The sequence below is a fragment of the Tinamus guttatus genome, unplaced genomic scaffold (genome assembly GCF_059628265.1).
Source record: "Tinamus guttatus ecotype Peru unplaced genomic scaffold, ASM5962826v1 Tinamus_guttatus_pri_ptg000330l, whole genome shotgun sequence".
NCBI lineage: Eukaryota > Metazoa > Chordata > Aves > Tinamiformes > Tinamidae > Tinamus > Tinamus guttatus.
Genome location: NW_028288864.1, coordinates 2,273,841 through 2,300,735, shown reverse-complemented (window position 1 = coordinate 2,300,735; position 26,895 = coordinate 2,273,841). Strand labels below are relative to the sequence as shown.

Genomic DNA, 26,895 nt, shown 5'->3' with positions numbered 1-26,895 from the left:
TCATTGATTCCTGGATAAAGATTAATTTTCATTTTAATATTTAACTTAAATCATTATGTGAAAATGTTTTTTTTTTTTCGCACCGTCTAGGGAGATGCTCTGATCTTTGCTCAGATTGACCTCTTTCACAAGTTGCTTCACCCAGCAGGTAATAAGTAACTTTTCCCCCTACACAGAGTGCAGGGAGAGGGTTTGTATCCGGGTGGTTTTAAGTGTGAAAAGATGCAGATCTAGCAGTTTCCTGCTGGGCCTCCTTTCTGCCTGCGGCCTAAAACACCTTTCTGAAATGACTGCAGGGAAAGGGCAGGAGCCAGGCTGGCTCCCTCGGTGTGGGACAGCCCCTGAACGCGCCAACAAGGGCCACATTCACAGCGCTGCCCATGCCGGGCAGAGCGGTGCTCCGCAGGGTCCTTGAGATGATTGCTCAAAGCCACATAGAAAGTCATTGTCCCAGCAAGGACAGCAGCGCAGATAGCCAGACTGCCAGGCTCCTGCCCTCACCACAAGAAAATGCTGTTTGCAACACAAGGGGGTTTGTATCAGAGAGAGTGTTCCATGGCAGTTTCTCCAAGGTTTGAAGCAGGAATGGGTGTGAACTGAGATGCTGTTGTGCCCAGTCACCGTCCTGCCTGCTGTGTGGGAGAGGCTCCTGATTTGAATGCAAGTTGCAGCTCTTGTAAACACAGAGCTTGCTGTGCCTTAGAACAGTCCCAAAGCGTCCTGAAGGCCTATCTTATATTGCAACAAGGACTTCAAAATCCTTGTGATATAGAAGGGCTTAAAAGACACGTTATATGCTCTTCTCCCACCTACAGGACTGTTGCACAGCTTGTGAGATTGGAGTAGTTTTACAAACGTAATGTGTGTTTCTTGTAATAGTTCTGACAGGTCTCACTCTGTTAGAAGCTGCCAGTAAGCAGTTGGACAGCAGGTGTTTTACAAGGCCTTCCACATATATATTGATTTAATAGTATACATCTCTAAGGCACAATATTTCTTATTGCTTCTGTCATGTGAAGAGCGAAAGTGGAACCAGCTAGCACAATGCTGCAAGCAGGAGGAACTACACCTCACTGTAAGACTCAATGATAAAAAAAAAAAAGTAAGGCACAAAACTGAATTGTGGCTCTGGAGTCTGCAGCAGAGAATTAGCTTTTTACCCACCTCTGATGGGGAAAAAACACAGGGATATCAGCAAGTCTGCATTTATACAAGCTGCCCGTAATGTAGCCAGCAGTAAGGAAGAGTAAGAAGTGTAAAAGTTTCCTCTTAGATGTTTTCCACCAGACTGGCAAATCATTCAAGCCTGGCCGCTCAAGGAGTTTGCATTTCTGATAGTAATAGTCAATACATTGGAAGAGCATAGAGGTAACAACAGGGCACTGTTGCAGAGGCAACATATGTGTCCTCAATCATTTTGTTTGTGAAATTGAACAGCTCTGTGGCCTTTCACTGAGAGAGCATGCAGGGACTCAAGAGTGTGGAAGAGGCTGTCTTCTCAGATTGACCTGCAGCGATCTGCATTGGCCAGACCTGCTGCTTCCATGCTAAACAAGGGATGACTAATGCGTGAAGGGTTGTTTTGGGGTTGGTATTTGTAAATTCAGGGTAAAATGAATAGTTAGACAGAAATGAATGGACGTGAGGGATGAAGAAGAAATGTTAAGAGAGATTTCATGATCAGTGTCTAATAACAAAGCAGATATGGGATTCAGAGGTGCTGAGTAAATTACTGCAGACAGAAGAATCTGAGCTCAGCTTTGGGAATATGGGAAATCTGTCTTGTCCCACGATGGGGGGAGCTGGCGAGACTCTACCACCACTAGCAATGTTTGGACTTTGCCTTCTGCACATGTAATGTCCAAATTTTCTGGAGAGCTGGGGGAGGAGGGAAGGATTGTGCAAAGCTGAGCAAAAGCCCTCATATCAGTTACTCTGAGTAAATATAGCATGAGTTTTCCAAAACACGTCTCAGTAGTTTGACTGAAAGGCAGGCTCTACCAAAATATGTCTGCCTTCCTGTCCCTCTTTATTTGTGGGTTGTGCATATTGCTTTTATTAGCTGCACTCTATGTTTCAAAGGGTTTGAAACAATCATCTTTGAATTTGCCTCCTGGACCATTTCCTCTTCCAGTGATTGGTAATCTGCATTTGCTGGATATCCGAAGGCAAGATAAGTCATTGATGAAGGTAAGGAACAAGTATCCCGTGTTATCAGTGTGTTCAGGATTAGCACTTGCAGTTTAAAACTCTGTCACCAGGAGCTGTTCTAATTGTTCAGTGCCAAATGCACTTGAAAAAAAATGCAGTAAGGTTTAAAGGTTTAAACTGTCTAAGGAAACTGCTAAGTCCCAACTTTGGAAAGATTGATATTAAGCATAAGTAGTCCTTGTGTGAGAAGAGCTGTGTGCACATTGAAAACTATTTGTTCGCATTACTTCAGCCCTGTGAACCTAAAATCTGTCATCTCTTGTGTTGTGAAATACTTGAATATATTTACGTGTCTATGTAACTGAATTGAAAGATGGATGCTTAATTATGCTTGCCAAAAAATCTCATATTTGTTGTTCATGTGCCATTTTTTTCATGAGAACACTCTTTAATGTAGCACACTTCAGACGAGAGGCAAGACAAATCATTTGAAATGGCAAATGGTTTGAAGTTATGTAAGACAAGTTTCTACATAGGAATTACAAGTATCTTGTGTCTGCAATCCAGAAAAAGGGTAAAATTTCAACAATTTATTCTTTCAGAGCTGAAACATGGGACAGTGGGTGTTCCACATGTCAGGACAACAGGGTGTGATTGATCAGGATTGATCACCTAACTCCAAGCCTCGATACTATCATATTCCAGGTTGGCAGCAGACTTCCAACCTCTTGACACTATTTCTTGTAAAAGGAGTTGGCTTCCTGTCCTGTTGTCATCACATGGCATGTGAGAGGCATCCAGAATGTCTATGTGGATGTGTCCTCCTCCCAGGTCTTGTTCCGCCATCCAGCCCTTGGGAACAGGGAAGCAGTGGCTGGACTATGGCTCCTTTCAGCTGAGTCCAGGTAATCTCCTGCAGAGGAGGATAGAATCGGGATTGAGTTGGTGCATGGAAGAGCTGGGAAGAGTGAGCAAAGAGAGGTTGGAAAGGAGGGGATATGAGGACCCAGGAGCGTGGCAGTGGCAGCCTAGAGGAATACGGACATAGGGAAAGGTGGAGGTATTAGGCAGAATGATTGGGCATCGCCTGTGCAAGGCTTTCCCAGCGAATCAGCCAACTGGGAAAGGAGCCTGCTGCCAAGCAGACATGGTCATGACTGCTCTGCCCCGACTGGTACTGACAAACAACTGCAAGGGGCAGAGGACAGGGCTCACCTGGGCTGCAGCGATGGGCAGGATGAGGACAAGTTTGATGTGAAGATGCTGGAATGGGCAAGCAGAGATGTGTAACAGGACATTGCAGCCGGGGTAGAGGAGCAACTGAGGTGATGACAGAGGCTAAGAACATGACAGACAAGCTGGTAGCACTGGGGTTGTCTGCGGAGGAAAGCAATTTCTGAGTTGGTAAAGCAAAGTCTTCAGCAGTTGCTGACCTTGTACAAGCAGCACCCTGGAAACGTGCGCAGCTCCTGGGCCAAGGGCTGTTCCTTGGGGAATGGTTGCGTTGCTGGGTGCTTTGTTAGCTCCTGTTCTTCCATTGCTGTCCCAGTGCTGTGCTGTACCTGCCCTTCCCGTGCTCACGGGCAGGCATTCCCCTTGCAGGCAGGTCCATGTAATACATTTTGTATTGGCCTTGTGCAATTGTGGTAATGACTTGACAGCTGACTTGCCAGAAGGCTTTTAAGGTATTAGCGAATGAATGACATGAAATAGGAAATCCTCCCTAAAAGGAGAATCCTTAAAGGATTTCATTATGAAAGTTGCATAGTACTTGTTGCAGCAACTGAAACATTATTTTGAGCACATGACTGAAGACATAGTTACAGAAGCAGAGAATGGTTGAGGTTGGAAGGGAACTTTAGAGCTGACCTAGTCCAACCTCCCTGCTCAAGCAGGTCACCTAGAGCAGGCTTCCCAGAGCAGGATTGTGTTCAGAGGGCTTTTGAATATCTCCAAAGAAGGAGACTCCACAATCTTTCTAGGCAATCTGGGTCAGTGCTCAGTCACCCTTGCAGTAAAAATGTTTTTCTTTCTGTTCAGGTGGAACTTTCAGTGTTTCAGTTTGTGCGTGTTGCCTCTCATCCCGTCACTGGGCACCTCTAAAAAGAAACAGGCTCTGTCTCTTTTATGCTCTCCCTTCATATATTTATATGCATCTGTAAGACCCATGCCCCTTTCCAGGCTCATGTTCAACTTGCCATCCACTCGGACACACGGGTCGTTCTCCACAGAGCTGCTTTCCAGCAGGTCAGTCCCCAGCCTGTGCTGGTGCATGGGGTTATTCCTCGCAAGATGCGGGACTTTGCACTTGCCTTTTTGGAACTTCATAAGGTTTTTCTCTGCTTTGACATATCTATTCTAGGTGAGTCACATTATACATCTTTGCATTAATTGCTGTAATAAGTAATGATGCCTCGGTTCTTTCATCCTCTTGTGGTCCTCTGTAGCATTGCAACCTGACAGGTCAGCACTTGATCCACTGCTGTCTGGTTGCTCTTCTTGATGCTTTTGTGCAATCATTAGTATCGTAAGGGTCATGTTATGTTCTGTCTGTTTTAATCTCCTGGACCAAACTCTGCGAGTACAACGACTCGGCCTAGGAGTGTGAGTATTGAAACTATTGGGCTAAGTAGACCAGAGTTCACTGCTCTGATTTCTGTTTCGAGTGGCTCGAGGCTTAAACTTTGGCAGCCCTCCAGCCCTCCTGACCGCAGAACAAGGAGTGAAGGCAATTCTTTAACCGCCGCAGCAGGATGCACTGCTTCCACTGAGGAATTCCTTGTTGTGCTTTTTATTTCTCCCCAGATTTCAGAAAAATATGGCCCTGTGTTCACTGTGCATTTGGGGTTCCAGCGGACCGTGGTGCTGACTGGCTATGAAGCAGTAAAAGAAGCTCTTCTAAACACTGCTGATGTGTTTTCAGACAGACCAGCTATACCCATATTCTATCACATCCAGCATGGAAACGGTATGAGCAGTTTGGGAAGATGAGGACGTGTTTACTATGCTGTTCTCAAGTGCTTTCTTGGAATTGCAACAGTACTTGCAGGTCTTGAGCCAGGCCCTTACAGTCAAGACCTGCATTTCGGGAAGCATGGGAGGGGGTTGATTGTTTTTAAGAGAAAGGCCCTGGCGTTTTGTCGTTGTTGTTGTTGTTGTTGTTTTAGAGGTCACATTCTGAGGATTTTTTGCAATGCAGACGATGAAAGTTATTTTTTTCACATGAAAGCTGTGATTCTTATGCAATCTCTTTGCTGCAGTAACTGGGAGTTCAGACAAAGACAGGATCATGCATGAGTCATGATAAAGACTGCAAGAACTGGCAAGAGTGCAATAGCATGGGCTGTTCATACCTCAAACAATTACTTCTGTAAACAGATTTTTGGCATGATTCTGAACTCCATGTTAAAAGTAATATATTGCCCAAGACTAGACATTGAAAAACAATGAGGGGACTAATCCAAGGCTGAAAAGAAGAGATCTGATGACCTAATACGTATAGAATGTGTACAGCACGTTGGTCTTTTTCTTCTCATTTTATAATAGTGAGTCACTTTTCTAAGTAGTGTATGAAGACATGGCCTATGTTCAGTCCTTGAAGCCTTCCTGGGAAAGGAGGACTTCTGAATTAAACCCAAACAACTCTGTGTCCTCCTGGCTGAGCGTTTCCAACTGTGCTATTGGGAACCAGCGTAGTATAGCACTAAAAAGTAATATTTGAAAGTCCTCACCACCTTTCAGCTTCTCATAGCTCCTCTGTGGGAGGAAAGGTGCCTCCCCATGGCCTAATCCTTGTCTTCCTGCACAGCAAAAAGTTCATCCTCTAAAAGACCAGCTGTTAAGTGAAGTACCTTATGTTTGTGATATAGACAAAACAGTATCATCTGCTTCCAGCCTCTGAAACAGCTGGGTTGTTGTTTTTTAGGGGAAAAAGCAACTCTGGGACAAATACCATCTAAAGTGCATTTCACTGTGTATGGCTGTGAGAAGGCTTATCTAGAAACATGCAAAACAGAGCTTTGGTGTGAGCAGTGATTGATCTTTAAAACAGTCGGCTTTTGAGCCTACCTGGGGATGTACCTGCCTCACTCAGCCCTGCAGCGAGCGCTCCAGTCCTCTCCCAAGCAGGCTTTTCCAGGGAGAATTGTCTGGAAAATATCTGCACTTCCCAGCTGTGTTTTCAGTGTTTCTTTGAAAATCCCATGCGGCCTTGGCAAACGCAACATGCGATTCCTCCCTAGGTGTGTTCTTTTCTTCTCAAGAGCTTTGGAAAACAACACGCAGGTTCACCATGGCAACCATGCGGGATCTTGGCATGGGAAAACGACTGGCAGAGGAAAGGATTCGGGAAGAGCTTCACTTTCTCGTCGACCTGATCCAGTCCTTCAAAGGTGAGCTGGAGATTGGGAGATGAAGCATCGGTTCTTTTATGTTGCTTTACAGAGCCACCATAAAGACCTCTGGTTGCTCCAGAAATAACAAATACAGCTAAGATTTTGTTCAATTTTAGGTGAACCTTTCAGGTTACGATTTTTGAATACAGCCCCCACCAACATCACTTTTGCTATACTCTTTGGGAGAAGGTTTGATTATAAAGATCCAACATTTGTCACTCTCTTGAGACTCATAGATGAAGTCATGCTCCTTCTTGGCTCTCCGTTCTTGCATGTAAGTTGCCCTCTGTGCTGAAATGCTCCAGTATCTTGTCTGAGTTCGTTGATCAAGCAGATTTCTATTGCTGGACAGTTTTTGAGAATCTTGAGGGCATTGAAACTTAAGGTCCTTTGCTCTGTGTTTTTCCTCCTTTATGAGATCCCGTTGCATAAACTACAGTGGCAAAGAAAGTCCAGCATGACACGGTAGCGCTAGAATGAACGTATGAATATGACCTTGCCAGCAGAAAGCAGGTGCTGTGCAGGGCGGGAGAAAGCCCAAGAGCATCAGCAAAATTCCACACTATAGACTCTGACCTCTATAGATCCATTTTCAGTGACATTATCTAACAAACTTCGCAGTTTAAGGTAACTTAACAGACCCTAATGCAGGACAGCTCTGGAATTTGGGCGACCTTCCTTCTTCAACATTTCACAGTAACTGCAGGAAAAAAATCCTGGTGTGTGTCTCAAAAACATTTGTCACATTTTTCCAGAGAATTTAGAGGAATTCTGCTTATGTTTTATCATTGTTGGGATCAATGTTTTTCCTGCTGTTGACAAAGTACTGCTGGTACACAGAACAACCACCCAAAACACAGCAACTCCCACTCCCTAATATTTGCAGTCCAAAAGCTTTCAGATGGAAAGGACAGGGTCATCTCTTGGAGAGAATGAGCAGGGTTTCTTTCTTTGAAAGCACCCTAGTGATAAGACTATCGAAATATTGTCTTTCTGTGTGCACATACCGCTGGAAATAACCTGGCCTAATATCTGCTGAATGCTGCGTGACTGCCCCAAAATTAACTGCACTGCTTGTTGTTGGGACAAGTCTATGTGTATTTAGGAGTTAGAAAGGTTTGATATTTTGGTCTCTTGATCCTTTTCAAGAAGCTAGTGACGTTATAGAGGAAGGACTGTAGACATGATGGCACTGGTGGCTGTCACCATGGCATTAAATCAACTGCAAAGTGAGGCCATACTCGCTAAACAGAGCGGCACAAGAAATGTATCCCAACCTGAGCAAACAGCTCTTAAGCTTAATCCTTCATCACAAGGACTAGACTATTAGTTCCTTAAGATAATTTCAAAAAAATCATTTTTTTAAAGATGCTGGTGAATTTAGTACCAGTATGAGAATTACTTACAACAAAAAAAATGCATAACATCCTTTTTTTTTTTTTTTTTTTTTAAGCAGGCTTAGATTTTGCAGCAAATGGCAAAAAATATAAACAATTAGTGCAAGGTAAAGCATGAGACTTGTCATTTTGATTCTGCAGCTGGTTTATTTATAACACTGAGAAATGGTGTAGGTAACCCCCCTGCACATAAAGCGAAACTGTTTATTGTGCTGTGAAATTTAATGGTGCTGAGAACTGAGTGTAATTGATTTATAATTCATGTGAATGTTAAAAATGATGATCTAACAACTTTAAAACATAAGTATTTTGGCTTACTGAATGTTTGGGATTTTGAGGATAAAGTGTAATGCTTTATCTTTTTGCTTTATTACCTCTTTAAAAATGTAATTTCATTGTTTCACCAGTTTACTATCACTTTCCCTTAATTGTATTTTTTAATTCGTGTTTATAGGCTATGTCTAGACAAGTCTGATAGGCTCATTTATTTCTGTAGAGATTTTTTAATAAAAGGAGACATTTATACACTAAATTTTTTTAGTTACCAAAAAACGAGAGACTCCAATAACATGTCATTTGGTTATGCACATAAATAGTTTCTCCATTATGATACTTAAGTTTTACAACATAATGAGTGTTTATTTTTGGTTTAATCTTGTTATGCTGGTTTTTTTTTCTTTTCAGTTATTTAATTTCTACCCATTCCTTGGATTTCTCTTCAAGCCTCACAAGATGATACTGAAAAAAGTGGAAGAGGTGTGTGTGATCTTAAACAAACACATCAAGGAGAGCAAAAAAAACATGAATGGAAACAACTTGACGAGCTACATCGATGCATTAGTATTCAAACAGCAAGAGGTATTTCAACAATATATTGACTCCTAGTGTGATATCATATGCAGAGACGCTCAAGGTCGCTTGCCTAATGACCATGCTCTGCTAAGGTCTGCATGGAGATGTTTATGTTTGGGGTAAACATTCTGTTATCGTAACACAGATTTTTAATCCTTGTTAAATACTGGGTACTGCAGGAAAGACAGGAAAGAACTCACTAGATCATACAGCATGGAAATGTGAGGCATTTCCTCAGGTGTCAGCTATGTTCCCTTTCTTACTGGGGAAGGCATCACACTCACAAACACCACGTCGGTGTCGCGTGAATCGTTCTCTGCCCTCTGCCTCCCTCGCATGACACTGCCCCTGTGGCACCAAGTGAGGAACACCTCATGTCTTGTCAAGCTTCTCAGGGTCCACAGACACAGACTGGAAATGCTGAGTGTATTAGGGCAAAGAGTTTATCTTTTTTTTTTTTTTGGCAAACTCTTGAGTGTCAAAATATCTCTACTGAAAACTGAAGTATTTATATGCTGAAATATTAATGCAGTGCAATGTGTAATTCACTTTCTTCTCACTCCAGCACCTCTGAAGGCTAAGTTACCCCCTTGGATGGTATTTCCTATGATGCTTTGCAGGGTGCATCCCTTATGGATGAGAGGCATTTTATTATAACAATCATCACTAAAAATAAGCATCAAAAAGTAATAAGTAGATGTGTCTTGGACTGTTTGCAGAAGTATTTACATGTATAAGAATGAATGTTGAAGGGGTTTCCCAGAGAAAATATGGATTTCCAGCACTCTTCTACATCGTATAACTCTGGGTTTTTTGGAGCATCACAGAAACCTTATTATAGTTCTACCTTTTTTCTTTTATTTCTCAAAAGGAGAAAGATAAAAGCAATACCTCATTTTATGATGCAAATGTACTGGCCTCTGCACTTGATCTGCTCATGGCTGGCACTGAGACAACATCCACAACGTTGCAATGGGCCATCCTGCTGATGATGAAGTACCCTGAGATTCAAAGTAAGACACCTTTATGGCCTCGCTTTTCATATAGAGAGTGCAGTCTGAGCAATTTATGCTGCCATTGAGGATCAAAGGATCCACTGGGTTATTCTCATCTCTCCTTCCAGGGACTGTGCAACCTCCTGCCCTGCCACTCGTCATTGCCCTAGTCAGCATGGGTTGGGGTTTGGAAGGTGCTTTGCCACCGAGGAGAACTCAGATTGTGTTTTTTCCGTGTAGGAAAGGTGCATGCAGAGATTGAGCAAGTTCTTGGCCCTGGTTGCCTGCCTACCTTTGAGGACCGGAAAAACATGCCATTTACCAACGCAGTGATCCATGAAGTGCAGAGATTTGTCACCCTCCTGCCACATGTTCCACGGTGCACCTCTGCTGACACTTACTTTAAAGGCTACTTCATCCCTAAGGTATGTGCTTAGGTGCTGCTCTAAGGACTCAGAGTGGGGTGGTTCCCATGCAGCATATGGTGACCTACAGCAGGAAATGTCCCCGCAAGAGGAGGAGCTGAGTTGCAGGGCTCTTGATGGGAAGGCAGCAGAGCCCGACTTCCCCATCTGCTCTTGTCCAGGCAAGATCACCTCATGGTTATACACCCAGCTTCCCATTTCCTGTAACGTTTCTTTTCTCGTCCAGTGCTCATAACTTGGAATCTTCCTTATTCTTTTAATTCCCTCCCTTGGTATTCATGGCCCTATAAAATCACGTTGACTTTGGAGTATCTCAGCATTGTCTCATTGATTGAGGCTAGCAGAGAACTCGACCAGGAAGGAAGCCTAGCTCGCCTTTCCCTTTTGCTTCATAACTTGGGCACGCTGATAAGCATTGTTATTAATTGCATACTAGGTAGTAAATCTAGCGCACTGGGTATCCCTATTAACAGTCTTCTGGTCACACAGAAGTTTAGAAATTAGTTTTTCAGTGGTAGAGGTTTTCTTGCAGCCATAGCTGAAAGAGAGGTGAGATTTATGAGGTTGAATGGGCAAAGCCAGATGTTTGATGCATCTACTGGCTAAAGCTGAAAGTGGTTTTGCTGCAGGGAACAACAGTGATTCCTCTGCTCACCTCGGTGCTGCTGGATAAAACGCAATGGGAGACACCAGATGAATTCAACCCTAACCATTTCCTTGATGTGGATGGGAACTTTGTGAAGAAGAAAGCTTTCCTGCCCTTCTCCACAGGTAATGATGGTGTTTGATCCTGCACAGAGTTCAGCATCATCAGTGCCACTCAGAAGACAGTAGTCAAGGGACAGGATAAGAGTCTCTGCTAGGAACAGCACCCAGGCTAGTTGTGGTGATATCTCAGAAATATCTGCCCTGGGTTCTGGAGAGTTGCAAACAGCCTCTCAGCCCACACTCAGAGGCACGCTGGGCCCTGGGCTATTGTTTAAAGACACCACTGGGAACTACAAAAGATTCAATCATAGAATCATAGAATGCTTAGGGTTGGAAGGGACCTCTAGAGATCATCTAGTCCAAACCCCCGGAATACGCAGGGACACCTAAAGCACGTGGCACAGGACTGCATCCAAGCGGGTTTTGAAGATCTCCAGAGAAGGAGACTCCACAACCTCTCTGGGCAGCCTGTTCCAGTGCTCTGTCACCCTCACTGTTAAGAAATTTTTCCTTAAGTTCCTATGGAATTTTTGATGTTTCAGTTTCTGGCCATTTCCTCTAGTCCTATCAGTGGCCACCACTGAAAAGAGACCATCCCCGTCCTCTGCACTCCCTCCCTTGAGGTATTTATATACACTGATCAGGTCCCCTCTCAGCCTTCTCTTCTCCAGGCTGAACAGGCCCAGCTCACTCAGCCTCTCCTCATAGGGCAGATGTTCCAGGCCCCTGATCATCCTTGTAGCCCTGCGCTGGACTCTCTCCAGCAGCTCCACATCCCTCTTGTACTGTGGAGCCCAGAACTGGACACAGTACTCCAGATGCGGCCTCACCAGGGCTGAGTAGAGGGGCAGGATCACCTCCCTCGACCTGCTAGAGATGCTCTTCTTAATGCCTTCAAGCAAGAGTCTGCTTTTCCTTGGGAAGGCAAATTTCCAGGTTCACTTCCCAGATAGGCAGAGCCTACTCTTTCCAAGTAGCAGAGCAGAGCTGTTAGGCTGAGCCAGCATTTCACACTACAAATGGCCATACTTTTGGCATTGCAGGGAGGAGAAACTGCATTGGAGAAAGTCTTGCCACGGTGGAGCTCTTCATCTTCTTCACAGGCTTGATGCAGAAATTTACTTTTAAACCCCCACCTGGAGTCAAAGAATCTGAGCTGGACACAACTGCAGAGGCTGGATTCACCATGAGACCTCATCCACAGTGTGCTTGTGCTGTGCTTCGAGAATAAACCAAGGCTCTAAACCAAGAAAAATCCATGTAATTAATCCATGCAAAGCACAGAGTCCAACAGATGCACAAAGCAGAAACCAGATCTCTATGCAGTAGAAACAATTAGTGTCTTCTTACTCAGAGACTTGCAAATGCTTAAAATATTTGTTGAACAAATATTTTTCTAAGAAACTGAGGAGAGCCAGTGCGTAAAATTACCTGGAAAATTTCAGCCATATGTGACTGAAAATAGCAGGACAGTCACTGCTTCCTTTTACAGATTAAATACATGACGTAAGAACTTACGCCAGGTCTGAGTGTCTGGGAGAGAATGTTTCTCGGCAGTGTGTTACTTCTGCATTTGGGGAGCAGTATGAGATACATCTTTTCTCAAATATCTGTATGTATCTTAACCGCATATCCTAGCTCTTTTCCCATTGCCTGATGGGGATTCCCAGCTGACAGACTCTTTCCAGATTCCTCTTCTTTCTATGTGCTGTGGATGTTCCTCTACTACCTTGCAGGCTTCCAGGTACTGAATATTGCACTTTTTAGGCCCCTCTTGCTCTGAGGGATCTCAACAAAGTTTTTTGGGACTCTCTGGTGCTTTCTGAGCGCTGGTTCTGCTACTCTGGCACTGATAATAGGACTTAACAAATCTCTGAGATGTCCAAAGCCCCGTTTTCTACCTCTTTCCAGATACATAAGCACAACCGCTTTTCAAACTACTAGGTTTGGACAAACAGGTGTGCAAACATTGCAAAGATGCTTCTAAAATGCTCTTTCCTTAAGGGGCAAATCCAGGCAAAGTAACAGAAAACTCATCTCCCCTTTCTTTTCCTCTGTGAAATTTGTTGGGATCCTCCCTTACGTTGTTATCTCTTCTCCTGGAAGTACTAGAGCTGGAACTTCACCTCATCCTCTCATCAATGCAGGCAATAGGACACTTCTTCACAGCAGCTTGGTCTGAAACGCTGACTGGAGGCCACAAGGATCTCCTAAGTCTGCAATGAGAGCTGAGTTGAACTGTTGTCCCACGTTATTTGATCTTGTAAATCCATGGGAGAGAACGAGGTGGAAAGAAATTCCCATATGCTCCAGAATGGGAAAGAGAAGACTTTTCCTGTTCCCAGCACATCACCCGACTCTTCCAGGTTAATGTTAAATGTCTGTAAATGATATATGATAAATGTGTATGCATATGGTAAATTATAATGTATATGTGAGTGCCCAGCCTCGCTCACAGGTGACCCTGTTTGAGTGAGGGGTGCATAGAGCCTCAAGGCTTAACTCTGCTCTCCTCAGCCTGGGTGGCAGGGCGTTTTACCCCAGTAAGGACTGCAGGGCTGGGCTGTCTGGTGCTCAAAGGGGCTGTGGTGCCATCTCGTGGCAAAAGGAAAATAGAAGCAATAATTCTGCATGATGGTTAACGTGCAGAGGGGTTTCAAATATAAGATAGCCCTCAATTTATGGATCTCTACAGCTGCTGCAATCCTTGCAGTCGAGCACTGCCCCTCTGAGAGCCCCAGCTGCTGGTTGTGCAGCCCTCGGGTGCCAGGCTGGCCTGCAGAAGGGTGCTGATCCCAGGGCACACGGCCCAGCTGTGCTGGCAACGCTGTGGGACGGGGTAGTTCACATCTGCAGAAACCAACCCACCTGTTCTGCCCCGGGACCTCTGCCTTCTCCTCAGGCCGATGTGTTGCAGGGCACAAACATGTTTTGCAGCTAGAAAGAAGACCCTCAGGGCCACTAAGGAATGTGAGATGATATTTCCACCCATTTTTAAGCCCCAAGAGCCAATGTTTTCTGCGAGATAAATCTGTAGCTGAGTCATAATCAATGTTCTGCCATCATTTGGCTGAACAAGTAAATGGGAGGAGGCTCTTTCCCTTGCAGAGATACACTCAGCTGTCTGTGAGCTTGGGAGTGATCACTTCTATCTGTCTGCTAATGCAAGCACAAATATGATATATTTTTAAAGGAATCAAGGAACTGGTTGCTTGTGCCCATTTGCATCTGGTAGTTGCTATCTCTTGTTGATGTTCCCTGACGCATTCGTATTGCTCAGTCTTGCTAGATTTCTGTATGGGCCCAGTGACACTGCAGGCTTTGGCCTGGCTGCCAGAGCACCAGTGTGGAAAGAGAAGCGTGGAAAGTGCAGGTGCTGGAGGGTGCTCTGCAGGGTAGGAAAGTCATTTCTCTCCTCTGAAGCCCAAACCCCCAGAAGCTGGTGACAATGAGTGAGGTCTGAAGCTGCCCAAGGGAATTAGTTCAGATTTGAACCCAGCCCCTTGCTTTCTGGTTCTGTTCCTCCCATTCCCAGCAGGTTGTTGTCACATCTGCCTTTTAAGTTCATATAGAGAAGGAGACACCACTCTCCAGATGTGAAGGGTCTCCAACTGAACTGTTTTTAGTAGAGCTTTTGCCCATCAATTACCGGTCAAGCTGATAATATTCATTGTCACTCTGGGCTCAGAATCAGCATCTCAGGGCATTTGCATTTCTGTGTAATGCCCGGTTGGGTGGCAGGCACATTGAGGTATAGTGAAGACACTGGCGACTTAAAACTTTATTGGGCTTCCGTGAAGAAGGAAACATAAACATTGTGATATTGCACATGATAAGGTAATGAATATGGAGAAACAGCAACTCACAGGCAGATATGAGAATGGAAAAATGCCTGAGGTGTGAACTGGAATAAGGCTGAGGAATATGGTGGCAAATAAAAGCGCTACAGACACGGAGACAGCCAGACAAAGCTAAGGAGTGGAGGAAACAACACAATCTGATTTCTTCTGATCCATAATTCGGTGCGTATCTGTATATGTGTAATACAAGCAGCATGAAATTACACTCTATTTGCAAGGAAAAATCACACGTTTGGTTCCAATGGCCAGGCTATCCCAAATACCAGACTGATTACCCATGCGTTCCTAAGAGATGGAGAGTTGTATTTAACAAAGTCAGAAAAGGTAGAGATCTATAAAAATGAGTCTGCTTTATTTTTCATGTCATTAGCATTTTATGATCAGTTTCTGATACAATTCTTGTGTAGCATTATGATTTAGACTGCAAAATTAGAAATGTAGACTCTCTTTGTTCAGACTGTGAGGCAGCGTCGAACCTGGTGGCTACTTGCCTATCTAAATAGGTTTGCACACTTTGCTGTATCTCTCAGGACACTGTTCCAAGGAAGAAACAACTCCATGCAGGAGTCCCAGTAAGTGGCAGTGTATCTCTCTTCACAGTGGTTTTGAGGAGATTTTTGCAACACTCAGAGCCTCCCTGCTTTGCCATAGGAGCCTGCATGTCAGATCTATGTGGCTCATGTGCTGCTTGCCCTTCACCAGACAACTTTCGTGGGCCTTCCAGTTGCTCCATGCACAGCATCCTTCTCTTGAGAAGACGTATGTGCACGTCACTGCCTTCTGGCACACTGGCCAGGCCACCATTCACAGGATATTTATCGACCAGCCAGAAGGATTGTAATTGCTCACATATACCCTCTCACAGCTCAGGAGCAAAGAGGGGTCAACAACCTATGGGGAGATGTGGAGGTGGAGAGCGGCTGAGTGGAAGTGGATGGAGACAGTGGGATATGAAAGCGAATGACGTGGCAGGGTTGGGGGTGCTGAGTCCTAGCTGAGCTACGTTGGGTCCGAGTGGCTTCCCCGCTCACCTGAGTCGCTCTTTACCAAGCTTGTGGTTATTCACGCAGGACAGCACAGGTGGCCTGAGGCTGAGGCCTTAATGTGAAGGTCGTCTGGGGGACGGTAAGGTCCAAGTCGGCCTCTGAAACTCCTGGCTGGGGTTGAAAGGTAAATGTCTGCAGCAGCCCTACGAAGAAGATGAACAGCTCCATCTTGGCAAGGCTTTCTCCGATGCAGTTCCTTCGCCCTGCAGATAGGAAGAATTGTGTTTACGTGATGAAAATATCAAGCTAAAATCACTTTCTGCTCTGGCCCTCTGATTTCTTTCCGCCCAAGGACCCATTCCTTCCAAGACTGCCCGTTCAGCTCGTCAGCTGTCTGCTGCAGATGGGCTCATGCTGCATATATTGGTGTTTAGCACAACAGGGTTGTGGATTGGGGTTACAGTTTTTGCATGCATTACATTATTGAGAACAGATCCTTCCCTTTACCCGATTCATGTGGACTTATGAATCTTCCAAACCTCTCAGCATCTTTAGCTAAACCCTTCCTCTTTAAAAATCAGGCTGATAGAAAAATCTTGTTGACTCCTATGGTGGGGATGGTTTGACAGCTCACTTTTCTTGTGGAATTTTATCCTAATCTGCTTCACTTTTAGAAAAGATTGTTTATTCTTTCCTTCCTCCTTTTTGTGCTAGATTCCGTGCCCTTGTATAAGTATCTATAGGAATGAAACGCTTGGACAGTGAGAAATGACTTCCCCATATCAGAAATCACTGGTGAAACTCTGTTGTTGTAACACATGCTGGAATCCATGAAAGTCATCATTTAAGAGGAACAGTAGGAAAGTATAAGGTTACTGGAGGATTTGTAGCATTCTGCAGATCTCCCTTTACAGTACTTACAGGCTCCTGCAGCCCTGGGATTTTTTAAACTCCCAGCAAGACCCCTCCATGCTGCTGGGCCCTCTCCTGAGGCACATTGCTGGAGTAATAGAGTGTACAGGCTGGCAGCAGGTGTTTCTGGAAATCCGTAACCTTTGGAAGCATTTATGGCTGTCATGAAGACACTGTATAGGTGATCCTCCTTTCTGAGGGAAGACTTTCTGTTACCTAGCAAGTGTTCTTGCCATTAGCTGTTTGAATCCCTAGTTTGGGTTTATGAGAGCAGTCTGCCTGGGCACAGATAATCGGCTCTGCTCAGTTGCCTGGTTGCTTATTGACTGAGAGTGGGGCCTTTGTCATCAAGACCTTGTTTGTGTTTATTGTAATAAAATGGCCCTGCCATCCCTTCAGTTCTGTGCAGGTCAGGCCATTAGTTACCTGTGGAGAAGGGCAGGAAAGCCTCTCTCTTTACAAAGTTCCCTTCAGCATCGAGGAAGTGGTTGGGGTTGAACTGATATGGTGTCTCCCATTGTGTCTTATCCAGCAATACTGAAGTGAGCGATGGGATTACAATTATACCCTGAAGGAAAAGCGTACATTAAGGTACAGAATTTAGCAAGAGTCAAGTTTTACCTGGACTTGTCATACACGAAGACTTAAGGCAGCAGTGAAGTTGCTGTGATGTGGGGAATGCGCCAGGGACCAGAAGGAACTCCAGAAATGAGTGCTGTCCAGAGTGAAGGTACCAAATGTCTCACTCTGTCTCCAGCAGTTTTGCTCTACCTGGGATAGGTGAAGATGCTGAGGGTTTTATTCTATTAGCCAGCTGAGAGGTAAGTCCCTTTAAATTCTCCCAGCAGTGCCAAGAATCAAAGCCAAGCAGCACATGGTGCTGTGGGAACGCCAGACCAAAGGGTCAGATCCTATAAGGCCCCTGGAAGACACCTGCCTCTGCAGATGGCATCAAGGCAGTAAAACTGGATCACTTTTGGAGTGAGGAAGGAGTGAGCATGACAGGGATGGGATTGAGTCCTAAGGTACCAGTCTCTCTGGGCTCAGTGTGGTCTTTGGAGAGGAAGAAGAAACTCTCCCAAGCCTCACTTGCTTTGGACTTCTGTCCTGTAACTCTCTTTAGAAGCCTGAATCTAAGAGCTAACTAGTGCCAATGGAGGGGAAAAAAAAAAAAAAAAAAAAAACAGGAAGGATGGTGTGTTTGAGCAATTATGTACCTTGGGAAGGAAGTAGCCCCTGAAGTGGGTGTCAACAGCAGTGCAGCGGGGAACATGGGGCAGGAGCGTGATGAACCTCTGCACCTCGTGTATCACCGCGTTTGTAAACGGCATGCTCTTTCGGTCCTCGTATGTGGCCCAGCTTCCAGCTTTGACAGTCCTCCCGATCTCCTCCTGCACCTTTTCTGGAAGGAACAAACAAAGTGAACATATCCTGGCAAAGACACCAGCTTCTTTGGATTTTGTTTTGATAAAAACATTTTTTTTTCCCAGGTTCTGGAGGGAAATGGTTTCTAAAACACGGGTCATGAGTTTCCCACCTCTATTTTTAGTTCAAGCATGTGCATGGATAGCTCCCCTCGCATCGTACTTTGCATCCTGCTCATACTGTCCCCCTGTAAGGCACAAAGACTATTTGCTGTGACTTCGTTTAGCTCCTAATTGCATCGGGAGTTCATAATGACAGAGACAGGGTTCAGCTCTTGGGGGAAAAAGAGCTTCTGTGTAGGCCAGGCCTCTCCCCTCCTCATCAACCATATCGCAGATGGAGTGTAAGTAAAGGCAGCTCACTTTGAATCTCTGGGTACTTCATCATCAGCAGAATGGCCCATTGTAGGGTCGTGGCTGTGGTCTCTGTTCCCGCCATCACAAGGTCAAGGATGGATGCCATTAAGTTGTCATCGTGGAAGAGACTGTCTTTTTTGTTTTTCTCCTTGAAACACACAAGCATACTGACTCGTAAGAAAGCTCTTGAACCTGTGTTAATATTCAGGGAACTTGGGAAATACCCCATAACGCGACACACGGTTGGGTGTGAACAGCGTTTGTGAAATGAGTGATAAAATAGGCCTGATTTTGCAGGCACAGCATCAAAGATGGGAAATTTGGAGGGAGATTTAGGTTTGGTATCCATCTCCAGCCAGAAGCAGGCTGAGCCCCACTGCCAGATGTTGTTTACTGACTCCACCTGGCAGGTCTGGAAGGAGCCCAGTCTCTCCTCTGCACAGAAGGACGTTGAACTAATTCCAGCTTCAAGAAATGCCTCCTGCCCAGGATGGGAGGGAGGGCTGGATTGCTCTAGGATGTTCAAAATTGCTTTTCAAATCTTTTCCACTGGGCTTTAAGACTCTACTGAATCTTCCTCCATATAGGTGGGTAGAAGATGTAATGCTGATGGCTGGCCCATGTCCAGTTGAATAGAAGAAATTCAGAAATATTTTGTGTTCATTGAAATCAACAGACATGAGAGACTGCACTGGATTTTTACTAAGGTGAGATGCAAGGCAAAGACAGGAGTGGTAGTTATGAACTATCATTTAATACTTTGAGCTTATTTTTGATCTTGGAGAAACAGTATTAGTGATTGATTGATTTCACTGCCATAAGAAAAAAAAGCTGTCATGTGAGTTCATGCATTTTCAGTGCTACTGGGATAACAGCATTGACTTGAATAGTCATTTTAGGTAGAAAATCTAGCTAGAAGCTAGAAATTTAGCTAGAAAACCCCCCAAAAAGAGTGCAGTCAGCAAGGCTAAGCAGTCAAATACCTCTTGTTGCTTGAATATCAGTGCATCAATGTAGCTCCTCACACTGTTCTCATTGATGTCTTCCCTGCTTGTCTTCATGTATTGCCTCAAGATGACCCGTACATCTTCTATTTTCTCAAGCAAAATCTTGTGGGTTTTGAAAAGAAATCCAAGGAATGGGTAGAAATTGAAATACTAGTGAGGAATTAAAAAAAAAAAAAAAGGCATTTAGTCTGCTATAGTATCAACAAGCTGAAATAACTTCTTCCTAAGGGATAACGTATCAGGTGAGTCCAGTATAGCAGTAACATCCTAGGAACTCTTAGATGGGTCACAGATAGATTTTTTGCATGAAGAAGGAGGGCTTTGCAAAGCTTTTCAGCTTTGAATTAGTACTGCCTGATTTCTAGCATTTGAAATACTATGTGGGCTTAGCTCCCCTACCAGCTGCAGAGTGGTCAGACTCGGAAGAGGGCTCCTGGTATTACCCAGTTCCCACATTCCCTGCACCACTGCTGTTGACACCCACTTCAGGGGCTGCTTCGAATTCTGCTGGATATTTGGGGTGACAGGATGACATGTGGACAACCATCGCATTTTAAGTGTAATGGCTGGTTCTGAATATTTGAGAACTGTTGAACTAAATCCTGCGATTTGTGCGGCTCACCATAATTTGTCAATATACAGTTGAAAAAAAACAAAAAGTTAATCTAGGGGATAGGTTACATACATTCAAATATGGAGATCCCAGAAGAGTCATAACTTCATCTATGAGTCTTAGGAGTGTGAGAAAGGTTGGGTCCTTGTAGTCAAACCTGTCCCCAAACAGCATGAGGAAGGTGATGTTGGTTGGAGCATTGTTGAAGGACCTCAGGCTAAAAGGTTCCCCTGCAATGAAAGGAGGTTGGAAACGTCAATGGGATGTTGCAGCAGCAATGGGCTGGGTGGCACTATGATGGTCCCGAGCTCACCTTTGAAGGATTTGATCATCTCTATAAGGAAGTGAAGCTCTTCGAAAACTTTCATTTCCATCATTTTTTTCCCCATGCCAAGGTTGCGCATGCTGGATACAGTGAACCTTCGAGTTGTTCTCCAGAGCTCCCCAATAGAAAAGAAGATACCTGAGGAGGCCATTAAGATATCGCCACTGGGAACATACATGGAGGAGCTCCACCACACAAAGCAAGATAGGGGACTGGACTCCCTGGGATCTCCAATAGTCCTTCTGTTGCCCGGTTTCCCATGGATTTGGAGAATAAGTCTCCCATTTTTGTGTGCCCATCCCTGGTTCCTCTCTGCTCAGTTCTCCGCAGTCTCACTGGGTCTCTAGTTGGTGAAAGAGCAGCTCTCACGCACCCCAGTCTGACCCAGCCCTCTCTTCTGTACAAGGTAAGTAGGTCAGGCTTTTCAGACCAGCCCCATGTGGCTTTGGAGAGGGCAGAGAGGTTGTCTAAGCCAATCACACAACCTTTCTGTCTCTGTTTGCAAGTCTAGGGCCCCAAGCAGCCACTTTGGCAGCTTCCGCCTTTATCATGTTTCAATCATAAAGGCTTCTCTCTAAGTGGCATGGGATATATCTGCTCCACACAACCCTATCCATGCTGGGATTTGCTGAAATTCCTAACAGCACCGTTTTTCTCAGCAGTGATGAAAAAGACTGTCCTTTTATGGAGTCCTTGAGCTCATGTCATGATGATTAATAATGACACCAAGCAGAGATGGATAGTTCATCCTGTCATGGTGCTGGATGCAGTGAAATGAAAATGTGTGTCAGTAATGCAAAGAATATTCCAGATTGTGTTAACTGAAAAGATGGATTATGTTATTTTGCATTCCATCACATTCAGCTGCAGGATTTTTGAACATCCTTGACTGAACACAATTTTTATGCAGCATAGTTTTAATTTGGAAAGCAAAACTTTCTGTTTTAAATATGTCAAAGCAATTTCTTTCATTCTTTTTTTTTTATCTGCTTTAATTCAGGTAATTTCATTTGGAACAGTCCTTTCTGCAAACATGTTGGAATCAACAAATCGGCATTTTCCGAAGAAAAATTTTTTTGTCAGAAATTGTGTGACCTCTAGATGGCTTACACTTGGACTGATAAGGTAAGTGTGAAAGGACTTATCCTGAAATACTGACAGTCTCCCACAGGGATATGCTACATATAAATTGACTCCAAAAATGCTCCCCATCAATTCCTTGTTTTTACATAACGATAAATTCATTTATTGTCATGATGGCTGGGTAATTTAATTACTGTTTGCAATCTCAACATCCCCTGTGACTATCATGTAAAGCTCTTTCTTGAGACGCCCAAAGCTAAAGCCTCGGCTCAAGCAAAAGGTCAAAAAACAAGATAAAATGTTCTTTGAAGGAGGTCATGAGGATGGAGGGTTGCCTTGGAAAAACTGTTTGGGACTGTTTGTGGGAAGAATTTACAGCTTCGGCCCCTTGCCTTTGCCCAAACCTGTTTCACATCGTTCCAACCCCAGAGCGAGTGTGGAGCCGAGATTCTGTGGAAAGATTATGTCCAAACGTGTGGCACCTGGCAGCGGGAGAAAGGGAAAACCCGACGGCTCGCAACAGCCGAATGCCTCAGCCCGAGCTCCTGTGAGACCCCAGGGGCGACTGGAAGACGCGTTGGTGGCAGTGAGCTGCTCTGTTCCCATTGCCCGTCTTTGCAGAAGTGAACCCCCAAATTTCTGCAGGGCTGCTAGAAACCCCCCTCCTCATCCTGGTCGCAAATACAGTAGCAAGGGTGCCATGAGGTTTGTTGGAAAAGTAGGAAAGCCAGATGCTTGGCTGCAGGAGGGCCAGAGCGGGTTTTAGGAGCCCTGTGCAGGGTTTGGGGGAAGCACAGTGAGGCTGACGCTAAGCGCCGGTGTCATCCCGCCCGCCCCCCCCTCCTTTCTCTAGTACCGTTTCCGTTCTGAATTTGGTCAAATATTGGGATGGATGGTCTGTCTACAAACTCCTCTGTGTAGTTCACAAGCGCCTCCCGCACAACTTCGTACCCAGTCAGGACCACAACTTTCTGGAACCCGAAATGGAGGGTGAAGACCGGGCCGTATTCTTCTGCGAGCTGAAAGAGAGGCAAGCTGTGATGGTTAGCGAGGCCAGGAGTGCGCGGGCAGCTCCCGCGAGCTGATGGCCACCAAAACCAACGCACGGAGGAGGATGCTCGTCTGGGTCTTTAAACTGATTGCCACAAGAACCGCCCCGTGCCCAAGTCAGTACGTTACTAGTCTGGTTCACCTGCTGAGAACAGCAGTGGTGACGCGGTCGCCGAGGGAAGCATGCGCTCCCCACAGCCCTGCGGTACCTCAGCGCTCCTGTGTCCGTGCCACACGATCCAAGGAGCGGCCTTGAGCCTGCATGAGGCGTTCGTTATGGCCCGGGGGATCATGATGGAGGCAGGTATGACTCCGGAGGGGCCTGGAGACAGGGCCAGGCAGTCAGGAGCCACTGCCACAGCGAGGACATGGGACACAGGCAGCCTCAGTCCTCGCCCGCTGCTCCAGCAGCGGTATCACGCTGATCCCAAAGGGAGGGATCCATCCCCGCTTGCCCTGCAAATTCCCTGTTGGGTTTCCCGTATTGCAAGTGCTGTTGCATGTCGCTCAGTGCAGTAATTCCTGCTACCCATGAGGGGAGATGGGGAGATAACCGCTCTGGATGGATCCCAAATCAAAGGCAAACATAGGCAATACCGCATATCTATCAGGTGAGGAGAGCACGCAGACGGAAGGGAGAGAAGAATGCGGTGACACAGGAGCAATGTGCGCCCAGCCCTGCTGGGTAAACTGACCCTAACCCCAGCATTGCCCGCGGCACGACACCGGGGCCGGGAGCCTCCCGCGGGCCACGGCTTCTCCCTCCCGGGGAGCCGCCGGTGTTTGCTTAGCGCCGGGATTATGGGAGCCCCGTGAACGCTGCTGGCGAACGGCTCCGCTCTGTTTGCTCAGGCTCTCTGTCCCCACGCAGGTCGAGCCTGGAGGGTGCCGAGGGCTGACGCCAGCGCCGCGGGCCGGGTGCCAGCCCTGCCTTGGCCGCGGGAGTCGTTTATCTCCATAAACAGGGTAAGCCGTTTTAATTAGCAGGTAAGAGAAGGCTTTGCAGGCTATTTGTTTGGTTTCCTTAGTGCAAATTTTCCATCCTGCTCCTGCACTGCCATCTAGATTGTCACGTGAATCCGATTCGTTAGGAGGGAAGTAAAATTTGCAGAGAGGCACCTGGATTTGACCCTCTCCAAAGCAGCTATGGGGACACTACAGAGAGGAATTCCTCTTGCCAGTTCGCCAGGGTGGCAGGGAAGAAAGAAATTGCATTTCGTGTTAGTTATTTCCTGATGCTTTAATGATTCCTGACTACCAGAGCTGTCAGATTAATAATTAGAATTCCACAAGCATTATATACTTCATGTTCCTCATGACATTCAAATGAAGAAATGCCATATTACACAGTGGTCTTTTTTTAAACGCTTGTTCACTCATAAATGACAGTGCATCAACACAGGCATTGCTAGAAGAAGCTCAGAAAAATATTATAATGCAATTTTCACACCTTTACAGTTCAAAGAAAAAAAAAAAAGACAAAAAAGTTTAGCTGATACAACTCAGTATTAGAATCTCAACTAGATTAGATACAACTCAATGCATTAGAATCTGGGTTTGGGGGAGGTTTCTTGTCCTACCTTCATTAGTGATTTATCTTGCCTTCTAATATCCACCAAATGCAGGTTACCAATGATCGGAAGAGGAGTTGGACCAGGAGGCAATTTAAAAGCAGATTTTTTAGAGCCAGTTGAAAAATAGAGTACAGCTAATAATACTGCTGCACACAGCAGACAAATTAATGCAGGATCAGAGATGAATGAAATTAAAAAAGCCATTTTTAGTAATAATCTGGTTAGAGAGGTTGAAGCAATAGAAGTGCAGTGGCACTGTTCCGTTTCTGCCAGCTTTCTGTTTGTTCTCTGCGATTGCTACAAGCACTCGATTCTTACTAAGGTTTGTAGAGTACCTAAATAAATACTGCATACTCCACCCTCTTTAAACACCTCAGAGAATGTGGTCTAAGCAGTTTGCAAAGCCTGTCCAGAAGAAAAGAGAGTTTCAAATTACAAACCCATGCATGTGTGTGCAAGAACATATACATGGGAAAAGGTGCCTGGCATTCCTCTATAGCCTCCTCCTCCCAGAGACCTCCAAGTCCTTTATCAGCAATACCATGACCTTCCAAACACTCAACTGACACGGGGAACTAAATAGGTTTCTTGAATCCTATTAGAAACCTCCAGAATCAGATTTGGACAGGATCTGAGATCCCCTTCATGTTACTGGTCAGAAAAATAGTATTTTGGGGACAAATTCAGCTTGCTTGATATCAGGTAGAAATCGAAAGCATAATAATGGTAAAGCCTGTGTATCTCTGGGTGTTATAGGTCATAAACTTCCTCATAAAATAGGCTCTGATCTGCCCAGAAGGGATGTGATTGCAGACTTTGTGTCTGAAGTAGAGGACATGTAACAGCTAGCCATGGAAAAATGGAGTGATCATGAGTGGATTCAGTTGCAATTAAATGGGAAGACAAAACTGGACTTGAAATTTCAGTGAAGATTCCTCATTTTGAAGGAGTAGCTTTTAAGAGACAGAGGGAAGAAACTATGAAGTTAGCTGGACTGGTGGGCTTCAGACCTTGAGCAAAACTTGAGTATGGAATTACTATTAAGATATATAACACCTAGTGCTCACATCCTTCATACAGGTTCAAATCTCATAGAGACAGAATTGAGATCTGTGTGGCTGAATCTTGGTTTTCAGAGGGATAAAGGGAATAAACAGCTGGCAAAGTGAATATAGAAGTTTAGGAAAAAAAGATGTCTTACATGCTCAGGAAGCACAAGGCTAAGGGTAGATTTACCCAGAGTTGGCAGTTTAGATCATATAAAAGCTGTTACTTAGCAGATAAATGTCCTCAGCTTTGCAAATGCAGAGGGGAGGGATGGGGTGGGCCTCATGTAAAGGCTGCCATGGCTGTGATTAAAACTAGTCCCACATGGTCCCCAAACAAATGGCTGCAGGTCGGGGCTGTCTGAGAGGCGGGGAGATGTTACAGGGTAAGTGTCGCTCAGAAGCGAAACAGACAAGTGCATTGTGGCTTTTTTTTTTTATTAGTTTCCAAGAAATGGGCTGGAGACAATAGTTTCCCCAAGAAATGACTCACTCCTTGCTGAAGGGAGTGAGGAGGCAGCACGAAGGGTCAGGGCTGACACAGGGTGCAAACCCAGGGCGCTGCGATGGCAACTGTGACTGCAGCACCCTGCGCTGCAAGAGTTACGTGCGGCTGCCTCTATCTTGGTATTTCAGCCTTGCCTTGGGAGCTGCTGAAATCATAAAAAAGCCTTTCAGAAACAGACTTAAATTATGTCCAAAAAGCTGGGGGCGGCGGAGGGGAGGTTGCTGCGTTTTTCTAAGCCAGGCTCCAAGTGCAATGCATTAAAATGACAATGACAAAAATGACAATCTTGTCTTGCGATGACAAGAAATTCCTGTCTCGGTAACGCTCCTGCTGCGTGTCTCGTTGGGGAGCCGCGTTGCTACGTGCTCCCCTACCGCACGCATGGAGCCGAGCACGAAACAACTGCCCGACGCTGACACCGCTCCGGGTGCATTCCTGGGGCAGCCGGGCCCCTCGGGGTGCTCCCAGCTGGGTTCTCTTCAGTCCCGTATGTCCCCGTGGTGATCTCCAGCCTCGGGGAGCAGCACGGGTGGCACTGGTGAGACCGAGCCCTGAGAGCACCGCTCAGCATCACCGGCACCGACCCCCGGGAGATACCTCCACCCCTGCGGCCCTTAAATTAACCTAAATCCCCTGCGATGCCTGTGCCTCCTTTGCCAGCCTACTTCTTGGCTGGCACTGCAGCCTGGCAAGACGGCAGCCTCAGATGCTCTTGGCTTTATCGTAGCAAGTTCCTTTTGAGCAAGTGCAGGAGCCACAGGAACGTGGGAATCACCGTAAGAGGCCACATCAGAGAGCCGGCTAGAGCAATATCCTGTCAGACACAAGCCAGACCCAAGTACTACAGAAACTCCCTAGAGGTACTGTAAGATAAGAAAATATTTCATCGTAACCTTATTTGGCTTAAAAGCCTATCTTTTGCTTTTAAGTGGATGGAGTGGCATCCTTTGTCCCAGTGTTAAGTCTGTAACAGTAAACTGCAGCCTAACTGTGCACAAGAAAGTCTGTTTTCTTCTACTGGTTTATATTTGCTGCCATTCACTTTAATTTTCCATTTTGCCTCTGTAATGAGAAAGGGTTGAGGAAGCAGGGGACGCATCCTGCCTGCAGTGGGACACTCTGTGGCCTCTCCTTCCCATGTCCCTTCTCCATCTGTGCATCCTACCTGTGGGCTGTGCGCCTGCTTTTGATAGGAGATACATTTGGAGGGGAAAATCATTAAACTATT

General features: G+C 45.5%; 2 protein-coding genes across 2 annotated transcripts; one reads left to right on the top strand and one right to left on the bottom strand.

Moving 5' to 3' along the window:
* The first annotated feature begins 1,970 nt into the window (after positions 1 to 1,970).
* Positions 1,971 to 12,192, top strand: LOC104578051 (cytochrome P450 2W1). The gene is made up of 9 exons (XM_088529453.1): positions 1,971 to 2,190; positions 4,957 to 5,119; positions 6,393 to 6,542; positions 6,662 to 6,819; positions 8,627 to 8,800; positions 9,666 to 9,807; positions 10,030 to 10,214; positions 10,844 to 10,985; positions 11,966 to 12,192. The coding sequence occupies exons 1-9, from the start codon at positions 2,008 to 2,010 to the stop codon at positions 12,151 to 12,153; spliced, it is 1,485 nt and encodes a 494-aa protein (XP_088385579.1). The 5' UTR covers positions 1,971 to 2,007; the 3' UTR covers positions 12,154 to 12,192.
* A 3,648-nt stretch (positions 12,193 to 15,840) lies between these two features.
* LOC104578049 (cytochrome P450 2W1) lies at positions 15,841 to 24,332 on the bottom strand. Its single transcript, XM_010225582.2, has 9 exons — positions 24,120 to 24,332; positions 22,346 to 22,508; positions 20,395 to 20,544; positions 20,154 to 20,311; positions 19,445 to 19,618; positions 18,468 to 18,609; positions 17,898 to 18,082; positions 17,107 to 17,248; positions 15,841 to 16,031 (listed from the first exon to the last, which is right to left on the bottom strand). Exons 1-9 carry the CDS (start codon positions 24,315 to 24,317, stop codon positions 15,841 to 15,843), a joined length of 1,503 nt encoding a protein of 500 aa, XP_010223884.2. The 5' UTR covers positions 24,318 to 24,332.
* Between the last annotated feature and the right edge of the window lie 2,563 nt (positions 24,333 to 26,895).